Genomic DNA, 15,652 nt, shown 5'->3' with positions numbered 1-15,652 from the left:
CCAAGGATACTGGTGCCCCTCAGGTTCAGGTGTAGACCATCCTGTTTATAGAGGTCCCACCTTCCCCAGAAAGAACCCCAGTTATCCAGATACCGGAATCCCTCCCTCCTGCACCATCCCTGTAGTCACGCATTTAACTGTTCTCTCTCCCTATTCCTCGACTCTTGACCACGTGGCACGGGTAACAAACCAGAGACAACAACTCTGTTTGTTCTAACTCTGAGCTTCCAACGTAGCTCCCTGAAAGCCTGTCTAATATACTCAGCACTCCTCCTACCTATGTCGTTGGTGCCAATGTGGACCACGACTTCAGGCTGCTCCCCCTCCCCCTTAAGGACCCGGAAAACACGATCAGAGAGAGGGAGCGAAGCAGAAAGTCAGTTGGAGAGACAGGGAGGCAGGAAGTCAGTGGAGGAGAGAGGTAGCGAGAGAGAGACTCAGGAAGAGCTCCCATTGGCTAAGGAGCAATCTTTGGTCCAAACAGAGACCAGGGACAGTCTGGCCATATCAACAAATAGAGTGAGAGAGAGATTGGGTAATGAATCAAATTTAATAGCCAATTCTGTTTTGAAAGTGTCTATGTAATTGAAAGGGCTCTGGAGAAAGTCTAGGGGCGTTGAACAAATTGGACACTTTTTTTTAGTAAGAATCAATTAAAATATTGATGGATGTTTTTGTACTGTTATGGATTCTTCAGTCAGTAATGGGGAATGTCTTAGCGAATATGATAGCTTGCAACATTAAGCTCCAGGACAAAAATCAAAGATGTCACAATGCTTATGATGCATGAATTTGTTGACTTTTCATTTTTACCAACAGTTGCTTAACTAACTCTTGATTAACGTTGCTGACCTTTGTCTCAATCTCAGAGCTGTTTTGTGCTTAAGTATTCTGATGGTTTGTGGTGTTTTTATTTTCTCAGCATAAACTCCAATGGGAGATGCGGCAGAGGGAAGAGGAAATTGAGGAGCTGCAGAAAGCACTTAGCGACATGCAGGTTTACCTTTTTCAGGAACGTGAGCACGCACTGAGACTCTATGCTGAAAATGACCGGCTAAAAATCAGGTGAGAAACAGGCTTTGAATAAGTTACTGTAATTGCATGGAGTAAAAGATCTACTAAAAAGTAATACTGTAGTTAGAGGGAGATGTGAATGGAAGCGTCTATCACAAGTTAGCCATATCCTACTGAAAATAGAACTGAATAATCTCAAAGCTCTTTGTTGTCATGCTGACATTTTGTCAAATTTGGTAATTCAGGGAGTTGGAAGATCGGAAAAAGATGCAACATCTCTTGGCACTTGTGGGCCCTGAAGCTGAAACAGTCACTTACTTTCACAGGGAGCCTCCACATAAGGTATGTAGTTCATCCATAGTCTGAGTGAAGGAACAGCTCCTCTTCGTTCTTGTATTCATAGCATCCAGTTACAGAGGTATTCTGGAAGTAAATTTCTTGTAACCTTGCTTAGCAAAAAAAATGCATAATACCTCAAAATTATGTGGGAAAGGGATTTAACTGAGGCATGGGTCCACTGCATGGATGGTCTGTGGTTCCGCAGTGGCCTTTATCCTTGGTTTATGCCCTGTTTGTAATTCTTTCCCTCTATCCCACACCAATCATTTTTGATCTCAAAATCTGACTAGCAGTATTACACTTGCTTCCTTCCAATCCAGCCACTGATAGTTTCATAGTAATAGAAGCAGGAGTAGGCCATTTGGCCCGTCGAGCCTGTTCCACCATTCATTAAGATCACGGCTGATCTATCCATCGTCTCAGCTCCTCCTATCTGCGATATTCCCATAACCCTTCATTCCCCTACCATGCAAAAACCCGTCCCAACTATGTCTTGAATATATATATATATGAGAGAGAGAGAGATAAAATTTTATCTCGGAAATTTTAGAAGGTCACAATCAGGCTTTCTCTGCCCATCTCGTTTTGAGAATTTGGGTGTTTTTGAGATATTCAGCCTTCCGGTCCGTTAAGTTTTCTGCAAACTTTACTTTGCAAATATTAATTACTTGAAGTTTCTCACTTGGTTGTTCAATTAATGTTTTGCCTGATATGATGTCAACTTAATTTAAAGAAAGAACTGCCGATTCTGGAGATCTGAACCAGAAATTGCTGGAAAAGCCCAGCACATTAGGCAGCATCTGTGGTGAGAAAGTTTCATGCCCAGTGACCATTCTTCAGTTATCTCCAGTCCTGGCTTTGATGAACCAGTATTACTGCTGATGTTCCTTTCCCATTCTCATATTCATAGAAGACATCTGAGTATATTTTATATTTCTTGCTGATTTACTCTCTCATTCCATTTTCTTCCTCTGTCCTTCTTTGCTGGTTTCATACATATCCCCGATTCTCAAGTTTACAGCTCTAAGCAATATTCTAAACTTCTCTTATCTTAATACTACTCTGAATTTCTTTTTTCAAGCAGCAGATGGATTCCTTTTCCTGTGAAGTTTGATTTCTCATTTAAATTAGTGTTGTATGTATACATATATACCCTGTCTGAATGGCTCTTGACCACCACTATGCTCCTTTTCACTCCAACCACTAAATGGCCTCCTGTACTCGAGAAGGGCAGTCATACAGAATAGAAACGGGTCTTTGGCTCACCAGGTCTATGCTGACCAATAAATGCAAACTACACTAATCTCATTTACCTGCATTTGGTCCATAGCCTACTATGTCCTGGCATTTTAAGTACTCATCCAGATGCTTCTTAAATGTTGGGAGAGGTACCTGCTTCCACCAATCTCTCAGGCAGCAGGTTCCATATTTCTACCACTCTCTCATTTTTAAAAAAAAATCCAATCTCTTCTGAACTACTTGCTGTTCACCTTAAACTCAAGTGGTCTGTTCACTATCTACTCTATCTGAGCCTGTCATAATTTTGTATACCTGAATCAGATCCCCTGGTCCTGGAAAATAAACTCATCTCTCCAGCCTCTCCTCATAACTGAGACTTTTCATCCAAGGCAAATTTCCTCATCAACTTCTCCAGTGCAGTTGAATCCTTTCGATATTGTGGCAGCCAGAACCATCACCAATGCTCTTGAAGTTGCAATAAGACTTAGTTGCTCCTATATTCTGTGTCCAGGCTAGTTAATGGTCAGTATGCTGCCTTCACCATCTTGTCTACCTGTGTAGATCTATACATCAAGATCTCTTTGTTCCTCAGTAGGAACCTCTGGGTCTACCATTCATTGTGTACATTCTTATTAGACCTCCCAAAATTCTTCACCTCATGCTTATCGGGATTAAATTCCATCTGCCATTGCTCTGCCAATTTACTAGCTAATCGATATCAGACTGGAACCTGAGACCATCCGCACTGTCAACAATACCATCAATTTTCATGTCATCTGCAAACTTACCACTGATATCTTCTATCTTCACATCCAACTTGTCAGTATCCATCATAAGCATCAAGTATCCCAGCATTGATCCTGTGATACACTGTTGGTCACAGGCTTCCAAACACAGAAAGAACCCTCCACTATCAACTTTTGCTTCCTATTTGCAAGTCAATTTGGGGTTCAGTTTACAAACTTGCCTGAGATCTCATGGGCTGTTACCTTTTGGACCAGCCTTCCATTTGGGACAATGTCAGAGGCCTTACTGCAGTCCATGCAAACCACATCAACAACACTACCTTTATCAATATATTTAGATACCTTTTCAAAAAACTTGAATTAGTCAGACAAGATCTCCATCCAACAAATCCATGCTGTTAATCCTTGATGAATCCCTGCCTTTCCAAATATTGATGAATCATGCTCCTTAGAAATTTTTCCAGTAATTTCCCTACAACTGACCTAAGACTAAACCTGGCTTATCCTTTCTGCCCTTCTTGAACAAAAGAAATGTTAGCTATCCTCCAGTCATCTCATACTTCACTTGTGGCCAGCTTAGTATTAAATATCTCCACCAAGGCCCCAGCAGTCTCTCCTTTAGCCTGGGGTACATCTCATCAGGCCCTGGTGATTTGTATGTCCTCTTTACTAAGCAGGTTCTGGAATGTCACCTTCTTGACTGAAATCCCCAGCTACAATGTCTTTCTGCTCTATGAATACAGTGAGAAATATTTATTTAAGACCTCACCATGTCTACTGCTCCATGCAGAGGTTGTCCTTTTGGTATGTAAAAGGCCCCACTCTTTCTCTCGTAATCCTATTGCTCTTAATATACTTATAAAATGCTTTGTGGTTTTCCTTGATCGCATCTGCCAAAAATACTGTCGATTACTACCATCATTGTGGATTAAATTCCTGTAGTGGCTGAGGTAACCATGAATCTTCTCAACCTCCTCCCTTGCCTGATCCTCCGGCTAAACCACCACTAGTCATCTCTCTCTAATAAGGGAGCAGCCCTATGGTGCTTTGGGACTTATGGCAGATGTACTTTTACCAGACATCATCATCAGTCCAAGCCCACTGTTAACATCTTGGGGGTTAACGAACTGCTGTGGATTTTGAAATCAAGATGACCATTCAATGAAGTCTGACTTGGACTTTTAAGGCTTGTCCAAAAGATTGAATATAAGAACAAGAATAGGACACTCAGCCCTTCAAGCCTGCTCCGCATTCAATTAGATCCTGACTCATCTATTTTAACCTCAATTCGACAATCTTGCATGGCACCAATAATCTTTTGTTTCTTGGTAATCAAGAATCTGTCTATCTCTGCTTTTGCATTATTTGAAGATTCTGCATCCATTGCCTTTTGAGAGAATTGTATTCCTTTATTTCTGTCTTAAGAGGGTGACCTCTGATTTTATTTCTAGATTCTCCCACAAGAGGGAACATTCTTTCCACATCCACCTGTTCAAGGCCTATCAGGATTTTATATGTTTCAATTAAGTAATCTCTGGCTCTTTAGGAGTAGTCTCTTCTAAACTCTGTAGGATGTGGCCTTCTTGCCTTGCCTCCTCAGGTAATCTGCTCATTCCAGCTATTATTCTAGTAAACTTTCATTGAACTTCATTTAATGCATTAACATCATTCCCTAAGTAAACTGTGCACGATATTCCAGAAACTGCCTCACCAAGCCCTGTAAAACTAAAGCATAACCTCTCTCGCATTCATTTTCCTCACAATAAACCATCACATTATATTAACTTACCTCATTTCTCTTAGGAGAAATGATAGGCCAGTGATAATACCTAGGCTATCAATAGAGAAACTCATAGAACATAAAACATTTAAGGTAATCTTCTAGGGATCAGGGTTTGAATCCCACCACAGCAGGTAGAATTTGGATTTTTTTAAAATCTGGAATTAAGAGTCTAATGATAAAGTAATAGAGACCTCCAGCACAGATTCTGGATCAGTGGTGCTGGAAGAGCACAGCAATTCAGGCAGCATCCAACGAGCAGCGAAATCGACGTTTCGGGCAAAAGCCCTCATTCCTGATGAAGGGCTTTTGCCCGAAACGTCGATTTCGCTGCTCGTTGGATGCTGCCTGAATTGCTGTGCTCTTCCAGCACCACTGATCCAGAATCTGGTTTCCAGCATCTGCAGTTATTGTTTTTACCTCCAGCACAGAGACAGGCCCTTTGTCCCAAACTGGTCCATGCTGACCAAAATGTCCATCCATTTCCCTGCACTTGGCCCATATCATTCTAATCCTTTCCTATCTATGTATTCGTCCAAATGCCTTTTAAATGTTGTTCATGTACCTGCCTCAACGACTTCTGCCAGCTCATCCCATGTACACACTATCCAAAAACTTGTCCCTCAGATTCCCTTTTATTCTTTGCCAGCTAACCTTAAACTGATGCCCTCTAGTTCTCAATTCCCAAATCCTGGGAAAAAGACTGAGTGCATTCACCCTATCCATGCCTCTCATGATCTTATAGACTTCTATAAGATTCCCTCTCAGTCTCCTATGCTCTAAAGAAAAAGTCCTAGCTTGTCCAGTGGTTATCATTGTAATTTCTCCTGCTCTCATTCCAGTTTAATAAGATCCTTCCAAGAGCAAAGTGATCAAAACTGAACATGTACTCCCAAGTGCGGCCTCACCAATGCCCTGTACAACTGCAACATAACTTCTCAACTTCTATACTCAGTACCCTGTCTGATGAAGGCCAGTATGCCAAAAGCCGCCTTCACTACCCTGTCTACCAGTGACTCCACTTTCGGAGAACTGTGAACCTGAACTCCAAGGGCCCTGTGTTCTTCTGCACTCTTTAAGGTCCTACTATTCACCATGAAACTCCTACCTTGATTTGACTTTCCAAAATGTCAATTGTCAAGCAAAACTGATTTGGTTCACTAATATCCTTTAGGGAAAGAAACTGCCCTCCTTCCCTGGTCAGCTTTGTTACTCCACATCTCCTTCAGTTGACTTCCAACTGTGCTTTGGCAATAGGTAATAAATGCTAGCCTAGCCAGTGACAGCATCATCTTGTGAATGAATGTTAAGAAATTACCTGCACACTTAACTTTCTGTAATTTGTCCATTCAGACACTGCTCATCATTTAGATAATGTGTCTTTTTATTCTTGCTGGCCAATGGCAATTTCATATTTTCCCACATTGTACTCCATTTGCTAGATCTTTTCCCAGTCACATAACCTATCTACATCCCTTTGTCAGCTTTTAATGTCAACTTCTCAACTCCCTTTTCTACCTATCTTCATGTCATCAGCAAATTTAGCTACCATACATTCAATTACTTCACTCAAATCATTTGCATAAATGGTCAAGCACACCATACAGAACATTCTGCCAGCCTGTAGAAGTCTTATTTATTCCTACTCTCAAGTTTCCTGTTAGCTAGCCAATACTCTCTTCATGTCACTGCTTCCCCCTGCACATTAACTTTTAATGTGGCACCATATCATATGCCTGCTAAATCCAATGCTGGTTATCCACAGCATAAGCTACTTCTTCAAAAAGCTCCACCAAACTAGTTAAACGTGACTTGCTTTTGACAAAACTATGTTGGCTCTACCTCTTTAACTTGAACCTATCCAAGTGTTCCGTAATAATGTACTTAATAGTAGCTTCTATCATTTTCCCTATGACAGATGTTGAACTAATTTATTTGTCGTTTCTTGCTTTCTGCCTCCCTCCCTTTTAGAATTAAGAAATCACTTTAGCCATTTTTTTTCCCAATTGAAAGAAGCCTTCCCCAAATATGATGAGTTTTGGTAAGTTAAAACCAAAACATTAACTATCTCACTTTTATGAAGGCATAGGGTGAAATCCATCAGGACCCAAGGATCTATCAATTTGTAGTTTTAACAATTTACTGTGTACTATATCTCTGGTAATTGTAATTTTTTTGAGTTCCTCCCTCCAGTTGAAGTCCTGATTAACAGCTTTTTCCGGGATGCTATTTGTGTCCTCATGAAGACTGACACAAAATAATTGTTCAAACTCCAGTAGTCTCACTTTTGAGTAGTAGGCGATAGCTTTGAACATTATGACACTTCAAGTACTCATCCAAATACATTTGAAAGGTCATGAGGCAAATTGTCTCAAATACCCTTCCTGGCAGTGGATTCAAGATACCTACTACTCTGGGTGAAATAAGGCCCCTGTAAACCTCCTGCCTTTCATCTTAAAAATGTTATTGATGCTTGTTATTGACCCTTCAACTAAGAAGAACACTTGCTTTCTATCTACCCGCTTCATGCCTCTCGTAATCTTATACAGGGACCATCAGGTCACAGGCTCATAGAGATGTACAGCACAGAAACAGACACTTCGGTCCAACTTATCCATGCCAACCAGATATCCTAACCTAATCTATTCCTATTTACTAGAATTTGGCCCATAATCCCCTAAACCATTCCGATTCATATACTTATTCAGATGCCTTTGAAACCACTTCTTCAGGCAGCTTATTCCATACACACACCACCCTCTGCACAAAAAAGGTTGCCCCTTAGGTTTCTTCTATATCTTTCCCCTCTCCCCCTCAACCTACGTTCTCTATTTCTGGACTCTTCCCATCCCAGGAAAAAAACCTTGTCTATTTATCCTTTCCATGCCCCTCACGATTTTATAAACCTCTATAAGGTCACTCCTCAGCCTCCGATGCACCAGGGAAAATAGCCCTAGTCTATTCAACCTCTAGGAGAAAGTGAGGACTGCAGATGTTGGAGATAAGATTCCTGAAGAAGGGCTCATGCCCGAAACGTCGATTCTCCTGCTCCTTGGATGCTGCCTGACCTGCTGCGCTTTTCCAGCAATACATTTTCAGCTCTATTCAACCTCTCCCTATAGCTCAAATCCTCCAACCCTGGCAACATCCTTGTAAATCTTTTCTGAACCCTTTCAAGTTTCACGCCATCCTTCCGGTAGGAAGGAGGACCAGAATTGCTCGCAGTATTCCAAAAGTGACCTAACCAATGTCCTGTACAGCCGCAGCATGATCTCTCAACTCCTATACTCTGTGCTCTGACCAATAGAGGAAAGCATACCAAATGCTGCCTTCACTATTGAGAGTGTGGTGCTGGAAAAGCACAGCAGGTCAGGAAGCATCCTCGGAGCAGGAGAATCGATGTTTTGGGCATAAGCCCTTCATCAGGGAAGAGGCTTATGGGTTGAGGCTGAGAGATAAATGGGAGGAGGGTGGGTGAGGTTGGGGGGAGGTAGCTGGGAATGCGCTAGGTGGATGACAGTGAGAGAGAAGGTGATAGGTCAGAGGGGGCAGTGATGGACGGGTCGGAGGGTGGTGTGAAGTTGGAGGCTTGGGACCCTGCAACCACACAGGACAAATGTGGATTTCAACAGCTTCCTCATTTCCCATCTCTCCCCCCCGCAACATTATCCCAGTCCCAAGCCTCCAACTCAGCACAGCCCTCCAGACCCGTACATCACTGCCCCCCTGACCTATCACTTTCTCCCTTGTCTTCATCCACCTATCGCTTTCCCAGCTACTCACCCCCCATTTATCTCTCAGCCCCGACCCACAAGCCTCATCCCTGATGAAGAGCTCGTGCCCAAAACATCGAATCTCTTGCTCCTCGAATGCTGCCTGACCTGCTGTGCTTTTCCAGCACCACTCTCTCGACTCTGATCTCTAGCATCTGCAGTCCTCATTTTCTCCTAGCCGCCTTCACTATCCTTATCTACCTGTGACTCTACTTACAAGGAACTATGAGCCTGCACCCCAAGGTCACCATGTTCAGCAACAGTCCCCAGGACCTTACCATTAAGTACATAGGTCCTGCTGATTTGCTTTTCCGAAATATAGCATCTCGCATTTATATAAATCAGACTCCATCTGCCACTCCTCAGCCCACTGGCCCATCTGATCAAGATCCCGTTGTACACTGAAGTAACCTTCTTTGCTGTCCACTACTCCTCCAACTTTGGTGTCATCTGCAAACTTACTAACTGTACCTCCTATGTTCACGTCCAAATCATTTATATAAAATGACGAGAAGTTGTGAACCCAGCACTGATCCTTGTGGCACTCCACTGGTCACAGGCCTCCTGTCTGAAAAACAACCCTTCACCACCACCCTCTGTTTTTTATCTTCAAGCCAGTTCTGTATCCAAGTGGCTAGTTCTCCCTGTATTCCATGAGCTCTAACCTTGCTAACCAGTGTCCCATGAGGAACCTTGTTGAAAGCTTTACTGAAGTCCTTGTAGATCTGCCCTCATCAATCCTCTTTGTTACTTCTTCAAAAAACTCAATCAACTTTGTGAGACATGATTTTGCACGCCAAAGCCATGCTGTCTGTCCCTAATCAGCCTTTGCCTTTCCAAATACATGTAAATCCTGTCCCTCAAGATTCCCTCCAATAACTTGCCCATCACCAATGTCAGGCTCACCAGTCTTTAGTTCCCTGGCTTTTCTTTACCCTTTCTTAAAATAGTGGCACCACATTAGCCAACCTCCAGTCTTCCAGCATCTCAGCTGTGACTGTCTCAGCAAGGGGCCCAGGAACCACTTCCCTAGCTTTCCATAGAGTTTTAGTGTACACCCGATCAGGTCTGGGGATTTATCCACTTTTGTGTGTTTCAAGACGTCCAGCACTACCACTTCTGTAATATGGGCATTTTTCATGATGTCACCATCTATTTCCCCACTTTCTATATCTTCCACATCCTTCTCCACAGTAAACACTGATGCAAAATACTCATTTAGGGTCTCCTCCATCACCTGCGGCTCCACACAAAGGCTGTCTTGCTGATCTTTGAGGGGTACTATTCTCTCCCTCGATATTCTCTTGCCCCTCATGTATTTGTAAAAACCTTTTGGATTCTCCTTAACCCTATTTGCCAAAGCTATCTCATGTCCTGATTTTGCCCTCCTGATTTCCCTCTTGAGTATACTCTATTGCCATTATTCTCTTCTAAGGGTTCACTCTATCTCTCCTATCTATACCTGACGTATGCTTCCTTCTTTTTCTTAACCAAAATTTCAATTTCTGTAGTCACCCAGCATTCCCTACACTTAGCAGCCTCTCTTTTCACCCTAACAGGAATATACTGCCTCTGGACTCTGGTTATCTCATTTTTGAAGGCTTCCCATTTTCCAGTAGTCCCTTTACCTGGGAACATTGGCCCCCAGTCAGCTTTTAAAGATTAGATTAGATTACTTTACAGTGTGGAAACAGGCCCTTCGGCCCAACAAGTCCACACCGACCCGCCGAAGCGCAAACCACCCATACCCCTACATTTACCCCTTACCTAACACTACGGACAATTTAGCATGGCCAATTCACCTGACCTGCACATCTTTGGACTGTGGGAGGAAACCGGAGCACCTGGAGGAAACCCATGCAGACACGGGGAGAACGTGCAAACTCCACACAGTCAGTCGCCTGAGGCGGGAATTGAACCCGGGTCTCCGGCGCTGTGAGGCAGCCGGTTTCTAATCCAACTTGCCAGATTATTCTGGATTTTATGTGGCTTTACCTTCTTGATCAGTCTCCCATGTGGGATCTTGTCAAAGGCTTTACTGAATTTGATTAAAGCTACATTAACTGGACGGCCCTCATTTATGTGCTTGGTCACATCCTCACAAAGCTCTTTAAGATTTGTTTGACATGACCTAGATCTGACAAACTCATCCTGACTACCCCGATCAAAATGGAGATTAATTGTCCGCTTCAGAAATTTTTGTACTTTATTTTTCACTCCTTATTTATCTTTGAGTAATTTAAAAAAATACTCTGTCCAACATACTATTCCCAAAATACAATTTGAGTATCTCTCAACAAATACTTACCTTTAGACTGCGGGATTGTGCCAGCTGTATCCTAGGGACAGGTACCTGGTTCAAATTGGTGCTCGATCCTCAGTGGGAGACCTTATTGAATGAGATGCCTACTTCCTTAAAAACATTCTTGGGAAAATGGGTATTTCCTTCAGCCTTTATGAAACAAGTGAACATTTCTATGGTGCTATGAAAAATGGAGAGCTCAATGATTATCAGACATCAAAATGAACCGTGTACTGGGTGTGGGGATCAGTATACTGCAATGGTTAAAGACAACAGGATAAGGATGCAAGTGCCTAAAGCATACAAATATTTGATTTGGAGCAGCAAAATGCCCCAGCCCCTTAACTCTGCTCTAATACTTAATAAAATCATGACTGATCTGATTACTCCACATTCCTGCCAATCATGATTACATTTCTCCCCTTGCTTCCCAAGAATCTATCCAAGTCTGCCTTACAAATGCTCAGATTCTGCTTCCATTTCCTTTTGAGGGACTCATGACTGACTGCAAGAAAACATTTCTCTTCTTCCCTGTGTGACAATGCTGCCACTTTAAAAAGGTCATTTTGTCCTTGGTTTTTCAACAGACATCATAAAGGCTGAAGTGTCTAGTTTAACAATGGCAGGGGAGTGGCCAGTTCTCCCAGTTCAGGATTTTTCCAGTTTGTTTTAGCTGTAGAAGTCACAAGATGCTGAAGTCTAGAAAAAGGTTTCAAGCTTCAGATGATTCTTGACTGCTTTTCTTGCTGAAATCTCTTTTGATGTTCTCTCCTGCCTGTAAGAATTTGTGTTTCAAATTTCCTTTTTGCCAAGGGGATGTGTTTATGGGATATTGCTAGATTGGAACAGTTCCATAGTTAAGTTGCTGTGTCAGGTCGATTAGGTTTTCCAATAGTTAAGTTATTCGAAATTCTGTTTTCTTTTGTTGGTGTTTAATGTAGTGTTTAAATAAATTCTGTTTAGCATCACACGTGGAATATCCACTTCGCATTTGTCTTTAAAATAAGAAAAAATTAGGGTCTAGCCTACCTTCTTAAAATATTTTGAGGGGATTTAGCCTGGTCCAGAACACCTGTCTTAAATGAGTGACCCCCTTGGAATTCTACAGTCATTCTCCATTTAAGAAATGCTCTGCTTTTTCATTCTTCCTGTTAAAATGAACATTTTCCAGTTTCCAGATTGTTGCCCATTCACTCAACCTATCCATTTACCTCTGTAAACTCTTTGTGTTTTCTTCACAACATATTTTCTTACCCATCTTGCTGTCATCTATGAATCTAACTTTCACTCTCCTTTTCTACATCATCAATGTCATTTGAAAAAAATTGAGACAGCTCTTCCTAATGTATTATTTCCTTACCATAAACTTTTACTTTATGCAATAACTTTTTGGTGTGGGACCTTATCAAATGCTTTCTGAAAATCTAAGTCTGTCTCCAGATTCCCCTTTATCCACAGTGCATGCTGTTCCTTTAAAGAACTCAAATAAACTGGTTTAACACAGTTGCAGCTTGCTTAAAATTTTGAAAGAGGACTTGTTATGCCTGTCAGAAAATATTGAACATGCTTGGAGCATTTCTTTGATAGGAGAGAAAATGGAGGCAACTATTGGGAGAGTTTTAAGTTATGTAAAACGTGTAGTAGGATAAATATAGAGGATGTTTCCACATGTAAGACAAAAATGGCAATATGTACTAGGCAGTAACTCCAGAATGGTGTTGAATGTGGAGCTTATGACACATGAAATGCAAGCTGGAATAAACTTCAGGGAAAAGAATGAGAGAGCAAGGAATGGATGGATTGTTCATGGAGTTAGATGAGGGAGGGTCAGAGGAGACTTGTGCTCCTGTTAACAATAGTATGGCACTTTCAGACTGGCCTCTGCCTGTGCTGTGATTACTCCATAATTTTTTAACCCTTTATTTCATTGAAGAAGTCACATCCAATCTGTGCTGGCTCTTCCCATTTAACATATCTCCAACTGAAAAATAACTTCAGGCTTAGACTAGTTTACTGTAATGACCACCGATTGGCCTGTATGGTATATCCATCTCTCCTTTTTCTGAACATACGACAGTCATCATCCAGTCACTTAATTTAATTGTTTTTCAGGTCACTGTTCCACAACGTACTGTACAACATGGCCACACTGAAGTTACGTCTTCAAAGAAGGGTAAATATTCCATTTTTCCATTTCCACTATCTTTGTGTGCTATAGTTCTGGGTCATTTAAATAATGTTTTTTTCACATTCCCCTGCACTACTTGTCCAGACCTTAAATATATGCCCAATAATCATTGCATTATCAGCTACTGGTGATAGCACTTTTCTGTCCTCTTTATCCAAACCTATGATACATTTGTTTGCTTCTGCCGATTCTTCCCTTGATCTCCTTTGCTCCAAGGATAACAAGCCTAGTTTCCATACTCTAACCTTGTGACTAAAATTCTTAATCTTTGGAGCCATTCTAGCAAATTTTAAGGTCCTCTCAAGGACCCTGAAGTGTGGTGACGATAACTCGATATAGCACTCAAAGTTGTGACGAAACTGTTAGGTGAGCATTTATTGCACATCCCATAAATGCCCAAGATTGGGAGTTTTAGTCTTGAAATACTGCTGATTGGGATAGGTTTACCTACAATGCTGTTTGGAAGGGGATACCAAGAATTGACTCAGCAACATGAAGAAATGGCAATACATTTCCAAATCCGAATGGTATGTAGCTTCTCAGTGTCAAAAATGCAGTTCCTTTTAAAGGTAAGCCAGAATTGATCCAGAGTTGTATGGGAGTATATTACGCTCGTTGGATTTTCTATTTAGACTGCCTTTGCTGACACACACGATCATGCAATGATAGCAACAACATTTCTGAACTGAATTGAAATAAAGCATGTTAAAAGTGTAGGAAACACAAACATGAAAAAAGAGAAAAAAATAGTTCAGTTAGAATTTAGTTTAAAAAGCTTTGTGTTGTGCAGACAGGAAGATAAAGCAGGAGGTAATCTCTAATTCTGATCAAAGCAAATCTCCTAGTGGCTTTTTAAAGTGAAATGTGAGAGTCACAAATTATGAATGTCCATTTGTGTTTTCACAATTGGAGCCGTATGACCTATGGAAAAATGAGCTGGCAGTGTGGACTGATTTAGAACATAGAACTGTACAGGCCCTTCGGACCTCAATGTTGTGCTGACCTTTTATCCTACTCGAAAATCAAACTAACCCACATACTCTTCAACTATCATCCATGTGCCTATCCAAGAGTCACTTAAATGTCCCGAATGTATCTGACTCCACCACCACTGCTGGCAGTACATTCCATGCACCTACCACTCTCTGTGTAAAGAACTTACCTCTGACATTTCCCTATCACCTTAAAATTATGCCCCCTCATGATAGCCATTTCCACTCTGGGAAAAAGTCTCTGGCTATCCACTCTATCTGTGCCTCTCATCATCATGTACATCTCTATCATGTCACCTCTCATCCTTCTTCACTCCAATGAGAAAAGCCCTAGCTCCCTCAAACTTTCTTCATAAGACATGCCCTCCAGTCCAGGCAGCATCTTGGTAAATCTCTGCACCCTCTCTGAAGCTTCCACATTTTTCCTAAAATGAGGCAACCTGAACTGAACACAATATTCCAAGTGTGGTCTAACCAGGACTCTACAGAACTACAGCATAATCTCGCGGCTCTTAAACTCAATCCTGATTTCTCTAAACAAGATGAAGCCAAGTGGTATTGTCATACAAACGCAGCTAGCTGGAGAAACTCAACAGGTCTGGCAACATCTGTGGCGAGAAAGAGTCAATATTTCAGGTCCAAAGATTGTTTAGAGGTCACATCAACAATTCTCAATGAACAGGTCATTTGCCGGTAAAAGGCCAGGGGGAGGTATGTAGGTGAAGGGAGAGCGTTGGAGGCAGGTGAGGACTCTTGTCCAAACAAATAGACACAGAAGCAAAAGCAATGAAAGAAGTGTTCAATGTCATGTTGTGCCTGAAATTCATTGAGATGGGTGCACAGAGGGATAGAACTAAGACCCTTTCTGAATACAGAACATTCAGCAGGTGAGACCAGAAGGTCAGATGGATAGGAAATACTTGACGAGGTGGGGGCAAGGAGAACGGATGGAGACAGTGGAAAGAGGAGGAGAGGAAGGTTCCAGAGGAGCCTGGGTATCCCTGAGTTGTTGTAGCTTGTGTTCCCTAACGCCTGAAAAGAAGAGGATGAGTTCTTTGTTAGAATGTCGAACCATTCCAAAAATGAGGTGGAAGTGGCGGCAGGGCAACTGTGAGACAGAGTGAGATGGCACTGATGGAGAGAGAGAGAGATGGAGAGTATGCATGTAGTGGCGCATGGCCCTGTGATAGGATGCATCAAGAACAGCTGAGTGAGGAGCGTTATACATCATGGAGATACCTGTGATCCTGGGTGAATTCGAAACACAAAGGATGAAGCT

The 15,652-nt window shown here is 41.9% G+C and overlaps 1 protein-coding gene across 2 annotated transcripts in view; it reads left to right on the top strand.

The window, feature by feature from the left end:
- Positions 1-15,652, top strand: part of ccdc77 (coiled-coil domain containing 77) — a 71,949-nt gene that overhangs the window by 15,379 nt on the left and 40,918 nt on the right. For both annotated transcript variants that reach the window (XM_043708904.1, XM_043708903.1), the window contains exons 3-5: positions 923-1,065; positions 1,260-1,356; positions 13,306-13,366. In XM_043708904.1, coding sequence (XP_043564839.1) covers positions 923-1,065; positions 1,260-1,356; positions 13,306-13,366 — 301 coding nt within the window. The remainder of the gene's footprint in view (positions 1-922; positions 1,066-1,259; positions 1,357-13,305; positions 13,367-15,652) is intronic.

This window comes from Chiloscyllium plagiosum, chromosome 19 (assembly GCF_004010195.1).
Source record: "Chiloscyllium plagiosum isolate BGI_BamShark_2017 chromosome 19, ASM401019v2, whole genome shotgun sequence".
Classification (NCBI taxonomy): domain Eukaryota; kingdom Metazoa; phylum Chordata; class Chondrichthyes; order Orectolobiformes; family Hemiscylliidae; genus Chiloscyllium; species Chiloscyllium plagiosum.
The sequence above is the reverse complement of the archived record's forward strand: the minus strand, read 5'-3'. Positions and strand labels throughout refer to the sequence as shown.